At 38.3% G+C, this 23,375-nt stretch overlaps 1 protein-coding gene across 1 annotated transcript in view; it reads left to right on the forward strand.

Moving 5' to 3' along the window:
• LOC124790817 (ribosomal protein S6 kinase beta-1) overlaps positions 1 to 23,375 on the forward strand; it is a 170,592-nt gene that overhangs the window by 142,825 nt on the left and 4,392 nt on the right. The window contains exons 10-11 of the mRNA XM_047257812.1: positions 89 to 196; positions 12,415 to 12,636. Of these exons, the coding sequence (XP_047113768.1) occupies positions 89 to 196; positions 12,415 to 12,636 (330 nt within the window). The remainder of the gene's footprint in view (positions 1 to 88; positions 197 to 12,414; positions 12,637 to 23,375) is intronic.

Consider the following 23,375-nt stretch of genomic DNA (forward strand, 5'->3'; position numbering starts at 1 on the left):
AATACTGTAGTGATCCACTTGAGACATATCTTTTAACCTTGAAACAATCGATGCTGTTTTAATTGAAATTATTGTAAATTTTTTACAGAGTAGTGAAGATGATGTATCCCAATTCGATACAAAATTTACGAAGCAGACACCAATTGACTCACCAGACGAATCCACTCTGAGTGAGAGTGCTAACCTTGTATTCCAGGTAACACCATTTAACATCTTTTTGTGGTTTGATGCGTGTATTCTTTCTGAAAGTTTGCATGCATGTGTGCGTGCATGTGTGTGGGAAAATATTAATTTTAGTTTTATGAACAAATCATAGCCCAGATCACACACATTTTATTATAATAAACAGTTTCGGCTGGATTAGGCAGAGAAGAGGGTTAACTGTCACTTCCTTTTGATGCTGCAGATTTTCAAAACACACATAAACTCAGCCGTATTTATGATTTCTCAGTTTTTAACAACACATGACTGCTTAGTCTAGTGGTGGCTACCATCCTGCTCTTATTTTAGATTTGAAGGTGCCCTAATTTGACCATAACATGCATTCACAATGAGAAATGAGCTGTCATTTTCTTCATTAAATTATAAAACAAGTCTACTGCTTTGTCCAGTTAACTCAGTGCCACCTTTCTGTTAATTTTAGTTATAAAATGTAATAAAATATGGAAAAACTCTAAAAATAAATGCCTTTTAACAAGAGTATGTGCCAACTATCCATAATTTGAATTTATTTAGTCGAAAAAGCTGGCCCTGAGGGCTAACGTACTGAGACATTTCAAAATTCATTAGTATTAATTTGCTGTGATGAACACAATTCAGCACATGTAGACATTATTATGAATTCCTCCTATTTTGTATTCCGACGCTAAAGCCATCGGAACACAGATCTTGCATTTGTATGTCAATGTTGAGCATGCTGAATTTCTGACATCATAGCATCGAAAAAGCACATTGGGGAGTCTTTCCGAACATGCAGAGCATTGCTACTTGCATCACATACAAGCGATCTTTTTTCCATACAGTGTCTGGAAACGCCATATTGGATTTCAGTTGAAGCCCATACTGGGCAGCTTTTACGTCACTACTTACATGCTCTGAATATATGCTGTTTCAAAGCACCAGAAAATTGATCTTTTGAAAACCTATCATTTATTAGTACAATTTGTTGTGTAAACTACAAGTTGCTATCCAAAATTTTCAGGACTGGTGCTGCCATCTGTTGAAAATCTTACCTTTGGGCTGATGGTCACCATCACCCTCGAAGTAGTTGCCATCCACACGTACACACCGGTCCCAGCACTTCTGCCACTGGTCAAACGTTTTCTGGAAGTCCTGTTCTTTGAGGGTGTTTATCGCTGCCAGCAGTACTTCTTGAATCCTCTCTAGAGTGTTGAACCGACAGCTTTGCAACTTGAGTTTCAGTTTTGGGAATAGCGTGAAGTCACAAGGTGCCAAATCTGGCGAGTACGGTGGGTGTTTTTTTGCCAAAAAGGTCCTGGTGAGCAAGGACGTGTGACAGGGTGCATTGTGATGATGCAGCAGCCAGTTCCCTCGACGCCAAAGTTCGGGCCGTTGTCGACGCACGTTTTCAAGGAGCCGTCGCAAAATGTCACAGTAGTACGCAGAATTCGCTGTTTGGTTGGGTGGGACGAATTCTTTGTGCACAATTCCCTTGATATAAAGAAAATGATTATCATGCTCTTCACTTTGCTCTTCTCCTGTCTCGCTTTTTGGGTCTTGGAGAGCCGGGCTCTTCCACTGAAATGATTGTTACTTTGTCTCTGTGTCATAACCGTAAATCCAGCTCTTGTCACCGGTGATAACCTGTGACAAGAAGGTTGGATCATCAGATGTGGTCTGATGAAGGTCCATGCACACTTAAACATGCTGTACCTTCTGATCAGCAGTCAAGATCCTTGCCAGAAATTTTGTGGTGACACAATGCATGCCCAGTTAATCAGTCAACATTCGTTGACATGACCCATAACCAATACTCACTTAATCCACAAGTTCTTGAAGGGTTCGACGTCGATCCGCACGAACAAATTGTTGAAGTTTGGCAACAGTGTTTGGCGTTGTGCGGCTAATGGGCCTTCCGGTGTGAACATCATCTTCGACACCTGTATGGACAGCCCTGAACCGAGCATACTACTCGAACTCACGTGTATGACTCGTGCTCTGTCCCCGAAACACTTGTTGAATCATTGCAAGGGTCTCCATAGCACTTTTCCTGAGATTCGCACAGAATTTGATCACACGCGCTGTTCCATTCAAGGATTCATCGTAAAATCGCCACACCCCAAACAGAGTATTACGGAAATCACTGCGGACACGCAACATGTCCTCCCAGCTGAATGCCTTTCCGCACACTGACTCACCAGATACGCAGCTCTCGCCACCTAGCGGTGCAAAGATCTACTACTCCTACTTTCCAGATTGCAGCACCAGTGCCAAAAATTTTGGATTCCACCTCATAAATGAAGGCAGTATAAAAGATGAGGCTGCATCTTATGGAAATTGTGTGTAGCATAATGAATACACGGACAGTGATGTGTTACGTGTTGCAGGCTTGTGTTTCACAACGTCCTCTCTCTCTCTCTCTCTCTCTCTCTCTCTCTCTCTCTCTCTCTCTCTCTCTCTCTCTAGCTTGCACTGCTTACAGTGAGATATTTTGCACTTTCTCGTTTAGTCTTGTATTTCACACGCACTAAAGATTCTGCTACTGAATAGAAACAGCGGTTTAATGAGAATGACCTTAGGGTTGTACTAAACACTGAGCTGAAATAATTTTTATCTTATATGAAAGACTATTGCAAATTTGTGTGGCACCACTTCTAAGAGATATTTCATAAACTGGTGTCCTTACTGACTCTTTATAGAACCTTCCTTTTTGCCTTAAAACATGTTCATTTGTAACCTTTACAAGTGCCTGATCAGGAGCAAATCATATAATTTCATCTGTGTGCTTTAATAGTTTAGTTTCTTGAGGTTTTGCGTGTTAATTTAATATCTAATAGATGCAGTTCTCCCGTTTTCATTTATATTGGATGACATATTACAAGTTCCTAATCTGGGGCAGATTTATTTAGTGTGGAATCTCTGCCTATTAATGTAATTTATTGTATGCAGCTCTTGTGTTTTCATCAGGGCCTGCAGTAGAGTTCCGCAGCACTGTCAATAGTCCGTTTATCTGAGTAATGTGGTTTTCCATGGTCTTCAGTATGGGTAGGGACTGGGACTGTTGTGTGTGGATGCAAGCCAAGTTGGTGACACATTGCTCTCAGCTCCAGGCTGTGATTGCTTCGGTTACACAGCTGAGCTTGAAGCTGCAGCGGATGGGCACCATGGTTGTGGGTCGGCCATGGGGATCCAACAGACATCAGAGTCCTCCAATAGGTCCTCACTGGTGGCTAGACCAGTTACTGCTTACACTGAGGTCAACCCCTCACTTGTGGTCGAGTTGGGGTTTGCCTCGGGGTGTGGCAAGCAGCAAAAGACTTCCCAGGGGGCTGCATGTAAGGCCTCCCCAATTTGTCTGACAAACAGGTTCTATGTGCTGTCTGTGGCTGACACTGTTGCTCAGCCAGATGCAGTCATCTGTTCTGTTTCAGAGGAAACCTCTCTGGCTGCAAGATCCAGTCAATCGTACACAAGGTGGGCTTATTGGTAGTTGGGAGCTCCAATGTTTGGCCCATTATGGGTCCCCTTATGGACACGGCTGCCAAAGGAGGAGGAAGAATGTCAAGGTGCACTCTGTGGCTCACATCGATACCAATGACGTGTGTCACTTAAGATCGGAAGAGATTCTCTCTCGATTTAACTGGCTAACAAGTTGTAAAGGCTGCTAATCTTGCTTGTGAGATAAAAGCATAATTCACTATTTGCAGCATAATCGACAGGGCTGCTTGCAGACGTCTGGTAGAGCCGAGTGGAGGGTCTGAATCAGAAGCTCAGACAGTTCTGCAACCTAGGCTGCAGATTCCTCAAGTTGCACCATAGGATGGTTGGGTTTCGGGTTCTGCTGAATAGGTCAGGAGTCCACTACATGCAGGTGGGGGATACATGGGTAGCAGGGGCTGTGTGTCATGGACTGGGCAGTTTTTCATGTTAGAGGGTCGTGGAAAAACACTAAAAGGGCTTCAGTCTTGGAGGGTGCAGGCCGAACACAGGAAGAATGTAGATACAGGAACCAATAGGTATAACAGTTGTAAATTGTCGTAGCTGTTGGGAAAAGTACCAGAGCTCCAAGCACTAATAGAAAGCACTGATGCTCAAATCATTGTAGGCACTGAAAGCTGGCTAAAGCCAGAGATCAGTTCAGCTTAAATTTTTGGGAAGAACCTAATGGTGTTCTGAAAGGATAGGCTAAACACATTGGCGATGTAGTGTTTGTTGCTGTTATAAGTAGTTTACCTTGTCGCGAAATTGAAGTAGATAGTTCCTGTGAGTTAGTGTGGGCAGAGATCATTCTTGGCAATCGGGATAAAATAATAATTGAATCCTTTCACCGACTTCCCAATTCAGATGATACAATTGCTGAAAGGTTCAAACAAAGGTTGAGTTTCATTTCAAACACATACCTGACTCATACAGCTGTAGTTGGTAGTAACTTTAATTTACCCTCAATATGTTGGCGAAAAAATACATTTAAATCTAGAGGTTCGCATAAAAAATCATCCGAAATTGTGATAAATGCGTTCACTGAAAATTATTTCAAGCAGTTAGTTCATGCCATGCGTATAGTAAATGATTGTGAAAACACACTTGACCTCTTAGCAATAAATAATCCTGAGCTAATAACACCTGTCAAAACAGATACAGGGATCAGTGAACACAGGATTGTCGTAGCGAGATTGAATATTGTAACCCCCAAATCCTCCAAAAATTAACAAAAAGTATACCTATTTAAAAAAGCAGATAAAAATTCACTTGACATCTTCCTGAGAGACAATCTCCACTCTTTCAAATTAACAATGTAAGTGTAGACCAGATGTGACTTGAATTCAAAGAAATAGTATCAGCAGCGTTTGAGAGATTTACACCCAATAAATTAACAAATGACGGATCTGATCCTCCTTGGTAGACAAAATGGGTCAGACCACTGTTGCAGAAACAACAAAAGAAAAAAAAACTGCCAAATTTAAACAGAAGCAAACCCTCCAAGATTGGCAATCTTTTATAGAAGCTCAAAATTTAGTGCAGACTTCAGTGCGAGATGCTTATAATAGTTTCCACAATGAAACTTTGTCTCGAGGCCTGGTAGAAAATCCAAAGAGATTCTGGTCGTACATGAAGTTTGCTAGTGGCAAAACACAATCAATGCCTTCCTTGCACAATTGCAATGGAAATACTTTTGCCAACAGTGCTGCTAAAACAGAGTTACTAAACACAGCCTTCTGAAATTCTTTCGCCACAGAAGCTGAAGTAAATATTCCAGAATTCGAATCAAAAACAGCTGCAAACATGAGTAATGTAGAAATAGATATCCTCAGACTAGTGAAGTGACTTAAATCTCTTAACAAAAGAAAGTCTTCTGTTCGAGACTGTATGCCAGTTAGGCTCCTTTCAGAGTATGCTGTTAAAGTAGCTCCATACTTAACAATCATACACAACCATTTGCTTGTCGAAAGATCTGTACTCAAAGACGAATGTTGCACAGTTTGCACCAGTATTCAAGAAAGATAGTAGTAGTAGTAGTAGTAGTAGTAATAGTAGTAGTAGTAGTAGTAGTCGTAGTCCACTACACTACAGGCCCATATCAGTAATAGTGATAATCAGCAGGATTTTGGAGCATATATTGTAGTCGAACATCATGAATTACCTTAAGGAGAATGGCCTATTGACACACACATCAACACAAATTAGGAAACATCTTTCTTGTGAAACACAAACTAGCGCATTACTCACATGAAGTGTTGAATGCTGTTGACAAGGGATTTCAAGTTGATTCCATATTTCTAGATTTCCAGAAGTCTTTTGACACTGGACCATACAAGCGGCTTGTAGTGAAATTGCGTGGTTATGGAATATTGTCTCTGTTATGTGACTGGATTTGCAATTTCCTGTCAGAGAGGTCACAGTTCGTAGTAACTGACAGAAAGCCATCGAGTAAAACAGGACTGATTTCTGGCGTTCCACAAGGTAGTGATATAGGCTCTTTGCTGTTACTTATTTATACTCTGCCTGAACAGGCCTTGGAAGGCTCAACAGTACCGACTGACCGCTGTGTCATCCTCAGCCCACAGGCGTCACTGGATGCACATATGCTGGGACACGTGGTCAGCACACTGCTCTCCTGGCCTTAACTCAGTTTATGAGACTGCAGCCGCTACTTTTCAATTAAGTAGCTCCTCAGTTTGCCTCACTGAGTGCACCCAGCTTGCTGACAGCACTTGGCAGACCGGATGGTCACCCATCCAAGTGCTAGCCCATACTGACAGGACTCAACTTTGGTTATCTGCCGGGGGAATTGGTGTCACCACTGCCGCAAGGCTGTTGGCATTCCTTATCTATAAACAATTTAGAAGACAATGTGAAAGACTGTCTTAGGTTGTTTGCAGATGGTGCTGTCACTTATCAGCTAGTGAAGCCATCTTTGCAAAACGATTTAGAAGAGACATCTGTATGGTGCAAAAACTGGCAATTGACCCTAAATAACAAAATGTGTGAGGTCATCCATGTGAGTGCATCCATTAAATTTTGGTTACACAATAAATTAGATGCACCTAAAAGCTGTAAATTCAACTAAATACCTTGGAATTACAATTACAAACAACTTAAATTGGAAGGGGAAGTCTAACCAAAGACTGTGATTTATTGGCAGGACACTTAGAAAATGTAACAGATGTACTAAAGAGACTGCCTATACTATGCTTGTCCGTCCACTTTTAGAATACTGCTGTGCAGTGTGGGATCCTTAACAGACAGGACTGATGGAGTACATCGGGAAAGTTCAGAGAAGGGCAGCACATTTTGTATTGTCGCAAAATAGGGGCGGGAGAGTGTCATTGAAATGATACAGGATTTAGGGTGGCAGCGGAATCTTCTCACGGAAGTGACCTACATAGGGAGAAATGATTATCATTATAAAATAAGGGAAATTAGAGCTCGCACAGAAAGATATTGGTGTTTATTTTTCCAATCTCGTAAAGTGCATGGGAAAAACGGAGAATTATTGTGAAGGTGGTTTGATGAACCCTCTGCCAGGGATTTAAATGTGGTTTGCAGAGTATCCATGTAGTTGTAGATGTAGATTGAAGGTACTGTTTATGTATACTACTGACAGAACCTAACATATAGACAAGGGAGGAAATGTACGTTTTAATAGAGCTGACAGGAATTTTACATCTGTCTGTTTTGTAAACAAACTGGGTGATTTGCAAGCCAAATACTGCTGCTGGTGCATGCTGCCATCACATGTACCATGGTGAGACATGTTTACCATATCCACAAGTGTTCAACAGTATGTTGAACTTGGCAAGCTCAACATCGACGTTCAGATGTGTAGTATGTGCACAGGCGGGTTACTGGTTGATTTTCGTACCAAATTAACCTTTGCTAAAAGAGTTGTGAGAACATTTTACTGTTACCTGGTCTTACACATATTGCTACACGATTTTAACTTTTGTTCTTGTTTACTTTGACGTAATTTAGTTATTTGGATTCTTCGAACCTATATAACAATAAAGTCACCTCCCCCTCCTCCTCCTGAATATAAAACATAAACACTATTTTCAAGTTTTTTGCCACCTAACTTAAATTTTTTTATTTATTTAATTATTAGTTTTTAAATGAGAAGTAGGGGATTAGACTCCAGTCATTATCCTTCAAAGAATTAAATGTTAACTTCCACCTCAAAAAACTGAAAAGAAACGAAAAAATAAATGACGTTTAATTAAAATACCTTGATATGCTGTCTGGGGACATTCGTCAAGACAAATTAACAATGCATCAAAATATATGTTGTATCAGATACAACTAAAAAGAAGATATTGTGGAAACATACGTGTGTGTGTGTGTGTGTGTGTGTGTGTGTGTGTGTGTGTGTGTGTGTGTGTGTGTAGGGGGAGGGTGGGGGGGGGGGGGAAATAATGAAAAATGAAAAACATGGAAATGCTGTCAAAAGAATGAACACTCTAAGCTATTAAACTACAAAGAAAAGAAACAAATACTGAAAAATCCATAGTGGAGTAACGACAATATTATGAAAAGGACAGATTGCTATCCACCATATATAGTACTGACAGGAATAATGTGGGACACTAGATTGATGGGAACAATGAGGACTCGAGTCATATATGGTAAGAAGCAGTCTATTCTTTTTGTAAAGAAAAGAAACAATAAGACTAATAAGGAATGTTGAAAGATATTTTGAAACAATGCAGTCCTGGAATTATAGGGTAATTACATAAAACATAGACAAATTTCTGCTCAAGAACAACTTAAAAGGCTGTCATGCCCTGAGTATTGGTTTTAGAGCTGTAAATGGTATAATTGGCTTTAACAGTACAGAAAACTGTAAAATATTGGCAAAACACTTCAAGCATCTTCTGAAGTGTCCAGATCCTAACCATAAATTACAGTACCTAAAGATTCACAGAAACTCAAAAGCTGATTCACTATGTGCAGTTGACGCAGTTAGGAAAGTAACAAAATCTTTTAGAAAATTACAAAGTCAGTAGCAAAGACTGCATAACACCTCAGCTTCTACAGTTGTCTGAAGTAAAATCATTGATCTATAAATAATCATGGAAGAAATTTTAAAAACAGAAAATATTAAAGGAGAGAACAGGGGCTTAATATTCTATTTCACTAGAAGGGTATAAGAAAGATGTTGACACTTACAGAAGTGTGGTTTGTTTGCCAATTGCTTATAAGCTATTCTCAATAATATTACTGAATATAAGATACAATCTACACTGGAGTCAATGGATGAAGAACCCACTCTAAACATATTTTCAACCTGATGCCCATAATTCATTACAGACTAATGAACTTCAGAGACATAGTTGTAACTTCTGATTTTTGAAAATCCTTTTGATCCTGCTTATAGACAAACTGTAAATATTTGAAAATGGAGATGAATTTAGATTGGGAAACTTAATTTGTGAAGTCCTTACAGACACACTCAAATGTAAAATTTATGGGTAAGTTACTCCAATCTCCTTTTTAACTTCTTGTTAAGGAAAATATATATTTGTAATAAAAATGTAATTAACACAAAATAGTTGCACAAACTCTGGCGAGGTGGGATAAAAACAGTTTCAATAAACTGCCTAGCATTTGCAAGCAAAGTATGCAAGGCTTAAGGTTTTTTCCTCCTGCCCCCCCCCCCCCCCCCCTTACATCTGACATCATTCTCACTGCAAATACGGACTTGTGTAGGCACTTAAGCAGTTATGTGGTATACCACTCCCAATTTGTTATCAAGTTGTAATACCAGAAATTTAACACTGTCAACCCCTCTGATCTGCATGTCTTCATATTTTATACACATGCTGGAAGGAAATCTCTTACAGGTTCTGAACTGCATGTAATGGGTCTTTCCAAAGTTTAATGACAGTGAATTAGCTTTAAATCATTTACTAATGTCATTGACAATTTGACTAGCAGCTATTTCTAAATCTTTACATAACTTACTACTTATTGAAATGTTTGTATCACGTGCAAACAAAACAAACTTAGCATCTGACAGTGTAACAGACGAGAGGTCATTAATGTACACAAGAAAAAGCAGGGGACCTAAGATGGAACCTTGAGGTACACCACATGTAATTAATTCCCAATCAGATGGAGATTGACTGCTTACTGCATAGGTATTTCGAAATGACACCCTTTTTTTTTCTGTTAGTTGGATAGGATTCAAACCATTTCGCAGCATTGCTGGTGACACCATAATATTCTGATTTACATAAGAGAATGCTGTGGTTCACCCAGTCAAAGGCTTTTGACAGGTCACAGAAAATGCCAGTAGCCAATAATTTATTATCTAATGAATTAAGTACATTATCACTGTAAGTGTAAATAGCTTCCTTAAGAAACTCAAACTGTCACTCAGACAATATATTAATTGTAGTCAGATGCTCAAGGAGACGCTTGAACACAACGTTTTCAAATATTTTTCAGAACGCTGGCAAAAGTGAAATTAGTCTATAGTGTGATGGTATCTCCTTATCCCCATTCTTGTAAAGATATTTTAGCCAGTCTAGAAATGTTCCACTGTTAAGAGATTGATTACATAAATAACTTAAGATCAACTCGCATGAGCACTCTTTGATTATCTTCGTTGAGAAGTAAAAAGAGGATTACAAAAATTAGTCATTAAGTTTCAAGAACAAACGATTTTCCAGCAAAAAATGTGCAGATACTCCATTATTTGGAAGCAACAATTCAAGATAATGATGATAAAATCCATACATATTATAAAAGTGTGTATGTGCGTGTGCACGTACACGCTAACATGCATGTGTTTTTTTTATCTCCTAAACCACTGGACCGATTTCAAACAGATGTGGTACGTATAACCCTTACTGTCGAGTAACAATTGCTGTGGGGTGTAAGAACCATGTAGTTCAGAAGCTATGATGACATAAACAGTGAAATGTGTGAAAGACCGCCACTTTATGCGTAACATTTTAATTTATTATTTCTATGCTACTAACTCTATTCACAACAAATATTGCAGATTGTATCCATATATGCCACTGAATATACCTACAAAGTTATATCAATGTATGACAGAGAAATATCAGGAGATGTGACGTCATAAACACTGAGATGCATGAAAAATTGTTGCATTGTGCATGATATTTATATTTATTACGTCTTTACTACGAAATCTGATCCCAATTAATACTAAATCTGTTCCCTGTGCAATTTACAGTTCAGTATCCAAGTGTGCCACTGGAAGCACCTACAAAACTATGTCATTTTATTCTATACTGTTAAGACACTCCTACACTTGAGTCAACTTAAAGAAATCCTTGACACCTGGCAGCACTTCGTCAGCTTTCAACAGTGAAGCACAGATGGCTTTAGGTGAAGCAATAGCCATCTAAAGAGTTATGAAGAGACGTTGTCATAGAGATGTTCACAAAATAGAGTTGTAGACACACAAAGCAGCGGTGTCTAGTGTATGGACACTGTACACTACGCAAACACAGTTCATTTTTTGTTTTTGTTTCTAAGAGAAAATTGGCATAATTCTCAGCTTGCTGTGTTGTAAATGGAGGCATACACAAGACTGAAGGATTTTGTGGTATGGTTAAGAACATTATGGCAAAAAGTACTTATCTAAAAACCTTTGAAGGTAAACTTTAAACCACAGTTGTGAAACTGGAACACACATTTCAGCGAATGCTTAGCTTGAAATAAAAGTTGAAAAATGGGTTATTAGAAAGAACAATTATAAATAAAATGTTAGACATTGTAAAAACTTTTCAAATATTTTGAAATTACAGGTTAACAATAAAATTTATCAGAAACTGTGTGAAAGTGGAGATTCCAGTTCTTCGCAGAATGAACGATAATAGACTAAGCAACATGATCTTAAAGTTTATTTGGTTTCAAGAGGAAAAGAAACAATATAGGAGAAGAAGCAATTAAAAGATATGTTTCAAAAATAGATTTCCATGGGGGGTAGGAAATGAAATTGGCACATAGTAGTGTTTAATAAAAAGGGGAATTGGACTTGGCCCCTAGAAGGCCCTAACTCACAAAAAAAGGAGAAATAAATTAAAAAAGGTTCATTACATGCTCTTTCTTGTTAATTTTCTGTCATTGGAAAAACTAAATTTTCTATGTGCCTAACCATATTGTAATCTAAAGATTCTGTATTCACTACATTTAGCTACTTTTATTGGAAACAGAACCCCTTTGTTTTTATCGCTCTTAGTTGTAATAGACGTAGTTTCCAGACTTTTTTCATAGAATCAAGATGTTTACAAATGTAGCCTTTGCAGCAAATTATTTTTAGCTATAATGCTTTCTGTAACTGAAAGTAACAGTATACTGTTCCAGATTATTAATTCATAGGTCAATTCTCTAGAAATTAATCTTTATTGTGTGAAGCATATTGTGAAAACAGAGTAAATAAATAGTGAAAATATTTATTACTTGTCTACACTTAACTAAAATATTTGGAAATTATTGTTGGACATCACCACCCTGTTCATCTGTCCATCTCCCTCTGTTCCTCTCCGTATACCCCTCCCCCCCCCCTCACACACACACACACACACACACACACACACACACACACACACACACACACACACACACACACACAGCTTCTTGCCAATCCTAGGTATTCCTGAAATTTCTGGGCTCTTTTGTCTCCTTTTGATTTCCCAGTAAATTATCATGAGTGCTAATGTTGTAGATACAATTTGTAATTTATAATTTTGTTGTGAACAGGGATTCACTTACGTGGCACCTTCAGTACTAGAAGAGATGTACAAGCCACCACGCATTGTGAAAGCCAGATCACCCAGGAAGTCTGCATTTCCTGCTCCATCACTTAGACAGCCTTTCAGCCCCAGGCACAATCATCATTTAGCTCCAAATTTTGGCTTCCACCAAAGACCAGCAACAAATGACTACCCCATGGGAACTCCCAGCCAAGATGAGATGATGGAGGTGCAAGTTTATTATTATATTATTATTATTATTATTATTATTATTAATTATTACTATTACTATTATTATTACAAGTTACCTTTAAAAAAATGCTCTTTGAATTTGATTGTCGTGCACTGCTGATCAAGATCTCTTCCTCGTATTAACTCCTTTCCGTCTTTGGCCTTCTTAACCACTTCTGATTTGAAACTTATCAGGCATTGTCTCCTTCAATGTCTACTTTGTTTTTTTCCTTTTAAATGATTGAAGATAAATATCTGCTGCTGTTTGCTTCCACAGAAGAGTAAGGATGGTAATATTAAGAGTGCTATGGCAATTCACTGATAAACATAGAGGAAAGAGCATATAGGTCAAAAGAGTATACTGAAGGCCTCTATAAGGGGGAGGACTTGTCCAGTGACATGATAGCAGAAGAAATTGAAGTTAATGTGGAAGACACAGGGGATACAGTATTAGTGAGAATGTAACAAGGCTGTGGAAGACTTGATATTAAATAAAGAAAAGAGGATTCCACCTGAATTTCTAAAATTATTGGAGAAAGTGATAATGAAATGACTATTCACATTGCTGCGTAGAATCTGTGAGACTATGACCATCAGACTTTCGGAAAAATTTCATCCAGATAGCAAGGGCTGGTGAGTGTGAGAAGTATCGCACAATTAGCATAACAGCTTATGCATACAAGCTACTGACAAAGATAATATATGGAAGAATGGAAAAGAAAATTGAGAATCTGTTAGATGACTATCAGTTTTGCTTTAGGAAAGGTGCAAGAGGCAATCCTGATGTTGCGCTTGATAATGGAAAAAGGACTGAAGGAAAATAGAGACAGGTTCATTGAATACGTTGACCTAGAAAAGCGTTCAACAATGTAAAATGGCGCAAGATGTTCAGAATTTTGGAAGGGGGGGAAAAAATTAGGAGTAAGTGACAGGGAAAGATAGGGTAATGTATAGTATGTACCAGAAACAAGAGGGAGCAATAAGATTGGAAGACCAAGAATGAAGTGCTTGAATTGAAAAAGGGTATGAGACAGGGATGCAGTCTCTCACCCCTACTGTTCAATCAGTACATCAAAGCAGCAATGATGGAAATAAAAGAAAGGTCCAAAAGTGGGATTAAAATTCAAGGTGAAAGGGTATCAATGATAAGATCCACTGATGACATTGCTATCTTCACTGAGAGTGAAGAATTATTAAGAGATCTGTTGAGTGGAATGAATAGTCTAATGAGTACAGAATATCAATTAAGAGTAAACCAGGAAGACAAAAGTAATGAGAAATAGCAGAAATGAGAATAGCAACTAACTTTAACATCAGAATTGGTAGAAGAAGTTAGGAATTCTGTTACCTTTGAAGCAAAATAACCCATGATGGATGAAGCAAGGAAGACTTTAAAAGCAGACTAGCACATGTAACAAGGACATAAAAAGCAGACTAGTACAGGCAGAAAGACATTCCTGGTCCAGAGAAGTGTATTGGAATCAAACCTAGGCCTTGATTTGTGCAAGAATTTTTTGAAAATGTACATATGCAGCACAACATTGTATGGTAGGAAATCGTGGACAATGGAAAAGGGAACAGAAGAGAATCGAACCATTTGAGATATGGAGCTACAGAAGAACGTTGAAAATTAGGTGGCCTGGTAAGATAAGGAAGGAGGTGGTTCTCCGCAGAATCGGCAAAGAAATGAACAAGAAGAAGTGACAAGATGATAGGACATGGGTTAAACCATCAGGGAATAACTTCCATGCTACTAGTGGGAGCTGTATATGGTAACTATAGAGGAAGACAGAGTGGAGAGTGAGGGTGGAAGCTGCTCTTGTGGGAATGTAATGGCATCTGTGCAGTGTTCTCAGTCAGGGTGTATATGCCCCTAGAAATCTGGGAAAATCCTTGGAATTTTTTTATCTGGAAGAAAACTGGGAAAACCTGAGAAATTTTCAGCATTCTGGGAAGTTTTCATTCTTTCAGTTTTCAGTTAAATTTTTGTAATTTTGGCTAGTACGAACTGATAATCCAGCAAAAAATTTTACTTCAGTCTGCTACTGCAGAGTAATATGCAGCAATAAAACATAAATGGGAGAAAGACTTCAAATAAAACTTAAATTGCAAAGAAAATGCTCCATTTACAACAACAAAACAGTGTTTGCAAATGCACGTCTGCCGAGAGCAAAATGTGTCAAACGACGAAGACTACGCAATACTTCATAGCAACAAAGTCCTTTTGATCAGACCATTTGACTCTCATTGAAAACTTAAACACTTGGAGGAACAGCCACTTGGCAAAGTTTCAGACCCATAAGACCACATATTTATGCCACTATTTAAAATTTTACTGGCATATATGAGCTTAATGTACGTTAAAGGATAACACATGAAAAAAATATTGATATTATATGTCAAAGTTTAGCTTGTAGCTGCACTCTGTGTCTGTTAATGTAAGCCAGTAATCTTTCCTATTTGTGTGTTCGCTCCGCTTAACAGTGATGTTGCTATAGGCAGACTACATTATATGGCCTATGCTCTGAATATCAGCTGTCATTGGCTGGGGCCATCACGTGACATGAGCTGTGATTGGCTGACAAAAACACATTGCTATCTTGATTTCAGTGCTTCGGAAACTAACTTGCTGTATTTAGAGGATGTCGTATTTATACTTTAACATGAAACATTCAGTGTACATGTTACTGAACATCAAACATTTTCTCAAAACATGTCTTTTTTTATGCTGGCTTTCTTTTTCCGAAGTTTCAGGATATTTTGCGCCGGTGTATAAAACCTTTACCATTCTAAGGATTGAGAAGTTTCCCAGTTATGGAGAACATATACCATATTTACTCGAATCTAAGCCGCACTTTTTTTCCGGTTTTTGTAATCCAAAAAACTGCCTGCGGCTTAGAATAGAGTGCAAAGCAAGCGGAAGTTCTGAAAAATGTTGGTAGGTGCCGCCACAACTAACTTCTGCTGTCGAATATATGTAGCGCTACACAGGCATGCTTTGTAGGCACAAAGATAAATACTGGCGCCAAAACCTCTGCGTCAGTAAATAAATTTTTAAAAAAGGTGGAAGACGAGTTTTGACCACTGCATTTTCATACATTATCCAACGAAGTAAATACAAATTCCATATTGTTCATCTTCGAATGTAGCAGAATTTCAATATACTACGAAAATCCGAGTGGCAAGACTGTTTGGGATGTTTGTCAGTGTGGCCAACTCTACGTTCTGCATTTTTTCCTGCCTGTGAGAAGAGATGGTTGCTAATAGGAACCTGGTGAAATGTGAATCACATGTAGTATTCTCTTCACCATAAGAATAATGCGAATATAAACATTTTGCCATGTATTCTTTCATGTTTGCTGCTATCTCATTCAAATCCTGTCTGCCTAATAAACTACGAAACTAGAGTGGCACAACAGCAAACGCGGAAGAATATACGTATTGTGTCATGTTTATATTCGTATTATTCTTGTGCCTAATTGTGATACAGTCAGAAATGAAGCACGGCAACTGACTAGATTTTTAAATCTAAGATGACTCTAATTATGTGCAGAATTTGATGTACTAAAGAAGCGGCCGCAAAGATTTGGAAATGGAGAAAAATTTTCGCCTAACTCTCGCTCAGAACATGTTCTATCCTACGCAGTCTATTATTTGGTTCTTGTTGATCATTATCAAAGAAAGCAGCAGTGTAAATAACAACAAATAGCAGTCTCTTGCCATTGTTTCGCTAATGAGACGATTCCTCTTTTTTCTCTCTCTCTCTCTCTCTCTCTCTCTCTCTCTCTCTCTCTCTCTCTCTCTCTCTCTTTTTTTAAAAAGCAGCGGTAGAACGCATAAAAGCAAGCCATGCCGTGTGCGGCGACAGGCCGTAAACACGCACTATCAGAATACATTTTCAGCTTAGAGTGACGTAAACACCTATAACAAAGAAAACGGCACTTATCAGATCAAAGCAAAATAAGCAATCAATTCAAACCAGACGATGCACATGAAAAAGGAAGGGTACCCATATAAATATGGACGGAGCGCCTGACGCATAGCAATGGCTACCTGGTAAAGCTTAACTGCTAAGCTTACGACTCAAACCAAACTACTGTAGCTGTATCGTCATTCATTCGACCTAAATTGTGTCTCACATTACAATGGACCAACTTTGTTTCGATTTGGAGGTGCGGCCTAAAACTTTTCTCTCCCCTTGAATTTCAAATCTCAAATTTCAGGTGCAGCTTAGATTCGGGAAACTTTTTTGTTTCCTAATCTCATTTTTTAGGTGCGGCTTAGATTTGAGTGCGGCTTAGATTCGAGTAAATACGGTACTGTCACATAAAATGGAAAAAGTGTATTTTCACCTGGGGGAAAAGTGTCTTTTTAACTGGGGAATCTGGGACAAACCCAGGATTTTTTCCCCCGCTTGTCCACATATGCACCCTGTCAATACATTCCAACTGTCAGTCGTGGTCGGAAGAGAGTTCTGTGTAGTAGTGAGTGCATTCTATCAGAGCGAATGGAATCTCAACATGGAGCAAATTGTTGATGCTCGTGTGAGCACTTCTGCAATCAAGGTAGCCAAAGTCATTGAAGATGATTATGACAAAAACTAACCAGTACCAATTGCAAAAGTCCCTGCAGAACTGAATATTGCACTCAAGGACATGGTCAGCATCAAAACAACACAAAGGGAGCTCCATAAGAAGGAAATTGCCAGGCGAGCTGGAATTCCAAAATCACTAGGCAGTGATGCAACTGCCTGTAACAGGAGAGCATTGTGTCAAAGCCATAAAACCTGGACTTTGTAACTATGAAAGAAAGTCATTTTGTTGAATTAGTCTTGTTGCACACAGTTTCTAACTTCTGGCTAAGTTTATATGCCTAGATTGAAAAATGGCGCGGCCTCATTGATAATTTCAGCAGATATAGCGTGGTATTCCATGTGTCTCATGGTTGCGTTGCAGGCTGTATTACTTCCATGGGTTATGGGACCATTCTGTTGGAGCAGCTCCATCCCATGGTACAATATTTTCTCCACGGTTGTGATAGTGTGTTCGAAGATGACAGGTCCCCTGTTCACACACCCCACATTGCCCAAGAGTGGTTTTGTGTGAGGACTAACTGTCTCAGATCTCTCCTGGTCACCACAGTCACCAGATTTCAGTATCATCTAACCTTTATTGTCTACTTTTGAAAAAGGGATGTGACTTTCAAAAGAAGGATGCATGATCATTAGCCACCTCCATCACCGTTGCATGAACTTTTCACTATGATGATAGAAGGATGGTGTAAAATTCTCTTGAAAACTGTACAGGACCTATAATTTTCCATTCTGAGATGAGTGGAAGCTGTTTTGCATGCCAAAGGTTTTCCTGCACTGAAATGTTAATATGTTGTATTTTTTGTGTTTCCATAATTTTATCCAGCTTCTGTAATTTTTCATTATTTTTTTGTTTCTTTATAATAGCACCACTGATAACAGAAGCTCACTTCTATTTTATGTCTACAACATCCATTTGATCAACCGTTCTACCAGTTTCTTATTTTCAGAGTCTAAAATAGAAAAGAGAGATACAATATTCTTCTTTGAAAAATCCTCCCTTTTGTAAGTACAATAGACAAACAATTGATGAAGCGTCAGTCACTATAATTGGTGAAAAATTTAATTTGTATGATATAATTATCTGTTGCAGAAATATAGATGCTCAGTGACTCTCAGAAACTGATCATTGCAATATCCATTTTTATTTTGGCAAGGAGGAGGAGGATATCATTACAGTATCAAATTGGAAAAATCCGCAGACAGATGAGGAAATGAGTAAGAATGTTGGTTCCATGACTTACTATTCATATCGATTGATAGTTAGTGAAAAAGCTGCAAATCATTTTTTAAAATGTCGACAGTTGATTCATTAGTACATTCTCAATGAGTATGTGAGAATCAAAACCAAATGACTCCTCTAGATTCAATTAAATCAAACAAAGTTGTGTTCCAAAGAGTACATTAATTTATATGATACAGTTGTTAGCGATAGCAATGTGAATCTCACTGAGTGGGAAGGGGGGCGGGGGGAGGGGGGAAGGTTATACCATATCCACCTTTATAGAGCCAGAGCACATGTGTTAATACACTCAAGATGGAATGAAATATGTTCGTACGTATGACTGTCTAATTTTTTTGAATGACATTCATGTGCAATCCTACATGGAACAAAATAAAAGAACCTTATTAACTGTTAAACCGTCATTGGATTATCATGGTATTCCCGCACATGGTGCTCAAACAAAAATTAAAATATTTAATGGTTTTCATTGTCAAGCAACAAATTTTGGGGATACCCACTGGTGGATACATTCCATTGGATGGCAAAGGAGAGGATTGCCACATGCACACATTTTGATTTGGTTGATTGAAAAAGTCATATCACATCAAACTGACAGTCATCTTGGCAGATGTCGACACTGATCCAGGCTTATTTGCCGTTGTCACCAAAAACATGATTCAAGGTCCATGTGGCTTACTCAACAATAATTCACCATGCATGTTTGATAGGGAATGGACAAAATAATAACACAGAGAGTGATTTGCCAAGCCTATTATTTGTAATGACAGATATCCACTCTATCATCGACAATCATCTGAAGATGGCATCAAATCCATCAATTTGGAAGCACAAAACAGTGGCGTTGAAGCTAATTGTTGGGCTGTGCTCCCGAAAGCATACAAGGCACAGTTGAGCATTGCAAATTGATCAAGTAAATTTGCAAACAAAAGAAGTGGTATGTCAGTTTATGGAGTGAGAAACGCATCAGCATCTGTCAGTGAAATTTAGTATATTACCTGGAATGCTACATCAGTAGCAACAAAGCAGTATGGCACATTTTTTATTTATTTTTATTTTTTATTTTATATATATATATTTTTTTTTCAGTCCATCAGTGACATCCTACAGTTGTTCATTTATTAGCACACCTTGGAAACGGATAGCATGTGCACTTCGCAACGGAAAATGAAAGTGCAAGAGCATTGTCATCACCGCCAAAAATGTTTACTGCATTTTATTTTATTTATTTATTTTCTCATTGTGCGGGTATGATATGTTTGCTTATGCTACTTTACTGTGAAGTGCTAACATACAACACATTGAATACATCAGCAAACAAGTTTCACTGTATCTTCACCAATGTTCAGATCTTCTGCACATTATTCAACTAATTAGTACAGAATTCTCTTACTTGAGATTATTGTTAATCAAAGTATTTTGACCGACATCCTTCCAAGAACTGAAAACAGTAAATGATCAAGTATGCTCTAATTATTGTGAACCTGGCCACAGTTTGAATCTTCTGGAGAACTATGCACATTAGGCATTTCACCAACTGATTGAATACTGCCCAACCATAGAAAATACGCACATTATTTTCAATCATTTTGACATCGTGTTTCCCATCCAAGCCAAAAGATCTTCAGAAAAAAAAATTCAGAGACTACATTACTAAAGATATCCTATATCGTTCACATCCTACAAATAAAATCCAGACATTCAATGTACATTAAACATGTGTAATAATGCATTGGTTTCGATTGAGGACATATGTTTGGCAATCACTAACAAATCAATGGTATGGTTGGCAAGGGCTAAGCCAAACATATCTGCAGTTTTCTCAGTCATAATTTGCAACAAGAAATATACTTTGATATTGATGAATTGGGTAAAAATCTTCCTAAACTGGTTCCAGAACAGTGCATAGTAAGACAATTATGCATGAAGTTACAAGCCAAAGCATGGGATTGTATTTTCTAGATGCACCCACAGGCACAGACAAAAGTTTTCTCATTTCACTTATTTTGGGAACCATACAGCCACAAAAAATATTTCACTGGCAATTGCATCATCTCATGTTGCAGCACCTCTTTTTGATGGTGACCAAACAGCACATTCAGCTCTGAAATTGCTGTTGAATATGCAAATCGCTGGAACACGTACCTGCAATATCAACAAAAATTATGGAATAATAAAGTACTCCAATCATGTTAAAGTCATTATATGGGATGAATGTATTATGGTATACAAAAAAGCGCTAGGAGCACTTCACATACACTCGGTGATTTAAGAGGAAATAAACAACTCTACAGTGGTGCACTCATTTTTATTATCAGATGCTTTATGACAAACTGAACCACTTATTCTGAATTCAACAGCCACTGATGAAGATAATGCATGCCACAAGTCGTGTTTCATGGTGACATGTAAAAAAAATAGCTGCAAAGATTGATATGCATGTACAACTACAGTGTGATGGATCTGCTGAAAATTTCATGAATCAGTTGTTGGATATTGAGAAGGGCAATCCACCCAGAGTATCAAATTACTAATAAACTTCTGTAAAATCACAGCCATAGTAGGCAAATTGATCCACAAAGTTTTCATCGGTGGCTCAGTGCACATGCTATATTAGCAGCCAAAAACAACGAAGTCAGTGCCATCAATTTCAGAATTCAAAACTAAATACCAGTTGAAGCAATAACATATCCTTAACATAATGCATTAAGATGAAGATATCTTAAGCAGCTGAATTCTTGAATTCACTAGATTTGCCTGGCAGATTACTGCATGTTTCAACATCGAAAATTGGCATGCCTGTCATTCTTCTCCAAAACATAAATCTAAACATGACTTTGCAAAGTTACCGGGCTCCCCACCTTTCCACCCTCCCTCCCCTACCTTCCCACCCTCCCTCCCCCACCTTTCCACCCAACCCTTTCCAGCTTTCCACTCAACCCTTTCCAGCTTTCCACCCTCCCCCAAATTCCCCCCCCCCCCCCCCCCTGCCTGTTCATCGGTCTGATCACATATTGCTAATTCAATAATTCTGTTCAGATATGAATGCAACAGTGATAAAATTGAGAATATTTCAGAGAGGGTGAAGATAGTGAGGTTGCAATATTTGCTGAGAAACATTCAGAAATATGTGTACTTTGATAGAGGAATTTTGTGTTACTCTACTCAAAGGAAAGTGAGAAGAGGATGCACTAGCTTGCATCGCCATGAACTTAAATGAAATTTTACTCAGCATTTGAAAACATGAATAGACTGGGTGAAAGAATGGCAGTCAAACTCGGTCACATTGTAAACTCAAAATATGGGCATGGGTGTCACAGCTTCTGGAACCGATTTGGTAGCTTTAAATTACTTTGAAGCTCTACTTTGTCAGAACATATTAAAAGCTGTAATCGTAGTTTGAGGTAAGTATATTCTTGTCATTACCACTCCAGATAATTGTTCAATTCAGGAAGACCAGATAGCAAGTCATCACAGGTAGTGTTCATCGTTCTACCACTGTGAAAGTTTTTTCATCTGCAGAAACACGCTGTTTCTGGAAGATACTTCATTCCTGAATACAGATTTAATTTCAGAATTTCTGTGTCGGTCGTAGTTCCCATGTAATACTGGATTCAGTAACTGCTTATGTCACCTGATGTATTACAGCATTATATGTTTCTGGCAAAAGGAGAACAAAAAAATTTGTCAGTAGTTATTCAAAGAAATGAGCAACATAAGAGTAAAGAAAAATGAATAAACATACCTGATAATGTTTTTTCCTGATTTCCTATGATATTTTGCCTCAGGATCATCTCTTCATAAGGACCAACAGTAGTTATTCGGACATTTTGCAGTACTCATGTTCCTTTGATAATGTTCTTGCATTTGAGAAATGTCCTAGTGGAACCATTCATCATGTTTGTCACTAGCACCAAGGTTATCCAGAAGTAGTTCAAATGATCATTCAAGCAATGTATCTTAATTGACATGTTACAGCCCATATAGTGATATGATCTCATTAGTTCTTGTACAATATTGTGATAGTTTCCTGCCTTATTGTTGCCTGAAAAGTTCTTACAAACCTTTATGAAAGACAGCCATGTTGTTTTTTCAAGTTGACTAAAAAAAAAGTCGGGAAAATTTTCATCAGCCATTAATTCCCTTATTTGCATCCTTACAAATATTCGCTCCTTAATTTTTGCTTCACTGATCTTTGGAAACTTATTTCTCAAATACATGAACCCATGGGATGTTTTGTCCATGGCTTTCACAAAGTTTTTTGTAGGACACAATTTAATATGCAGTAGAGCAGGCTGTTCCAGCTCGTCGGCTTCGTTGTGAGCCGCGGAGCGCTCCCTGCTCCAGAGAGCCGTGACGCTCGCTGTGGCCATTCAAGTGGGCCGACACGTGGCACGGCTGTCTGAGGCAGGCGGCAAGGCAAGCGTTTTGATGTGCCAGCTACGTCTTACAAGATCGACAACCTCATACTCTTAGCTGCTAAGACGTGGTGACATGCTACACCAGGAAATACGATGTTCAGGAAATAAATGAGAAACAACTGTTTTACAAGAAATTGCATACTAACTGTATTGGGCCTCTGTAACTTGATATTTTCTTTTCATTACAAGATCGGAAATATCAGGCGTCAAAGTGTTCGCAGCGTTCATTGTTGCATCCTGAAGAAACGATCGTTCCTTACTTTTTACTCTTTTCACTACTGAGAAAAGCTGCTCACAACAATACGTAGATCCAAACATGCTCATTATCTGAGCGGCATTGTTGTGAAGCTTGGGAAATGTTTTTTGCTGTAATGAACGATACCTTCGTGACAAATCCAACATGTTGTAGTACCTCTCTTTCAACAAAGTTGAATTTTGCAAATCAATTATCTCCAATTGAAGTGACAGTGACAAGTCATCGG

This window comes from Schistocerca piceifrons, chromosome 1 (genome assembly GCF_021461385.2).
Source record: "Schistocerca piceifrons isolate TAMUIC-IGC-003096 chromosome 1, iqSchPice1.1, whole genome shotgun sequence".
Lineage (NCBI taxonomy): Eukaryota > Metazoa > Arthropoda > Insecta > Orthoptera > Acrididae > Schistocerca > Schistocerca piceifrons.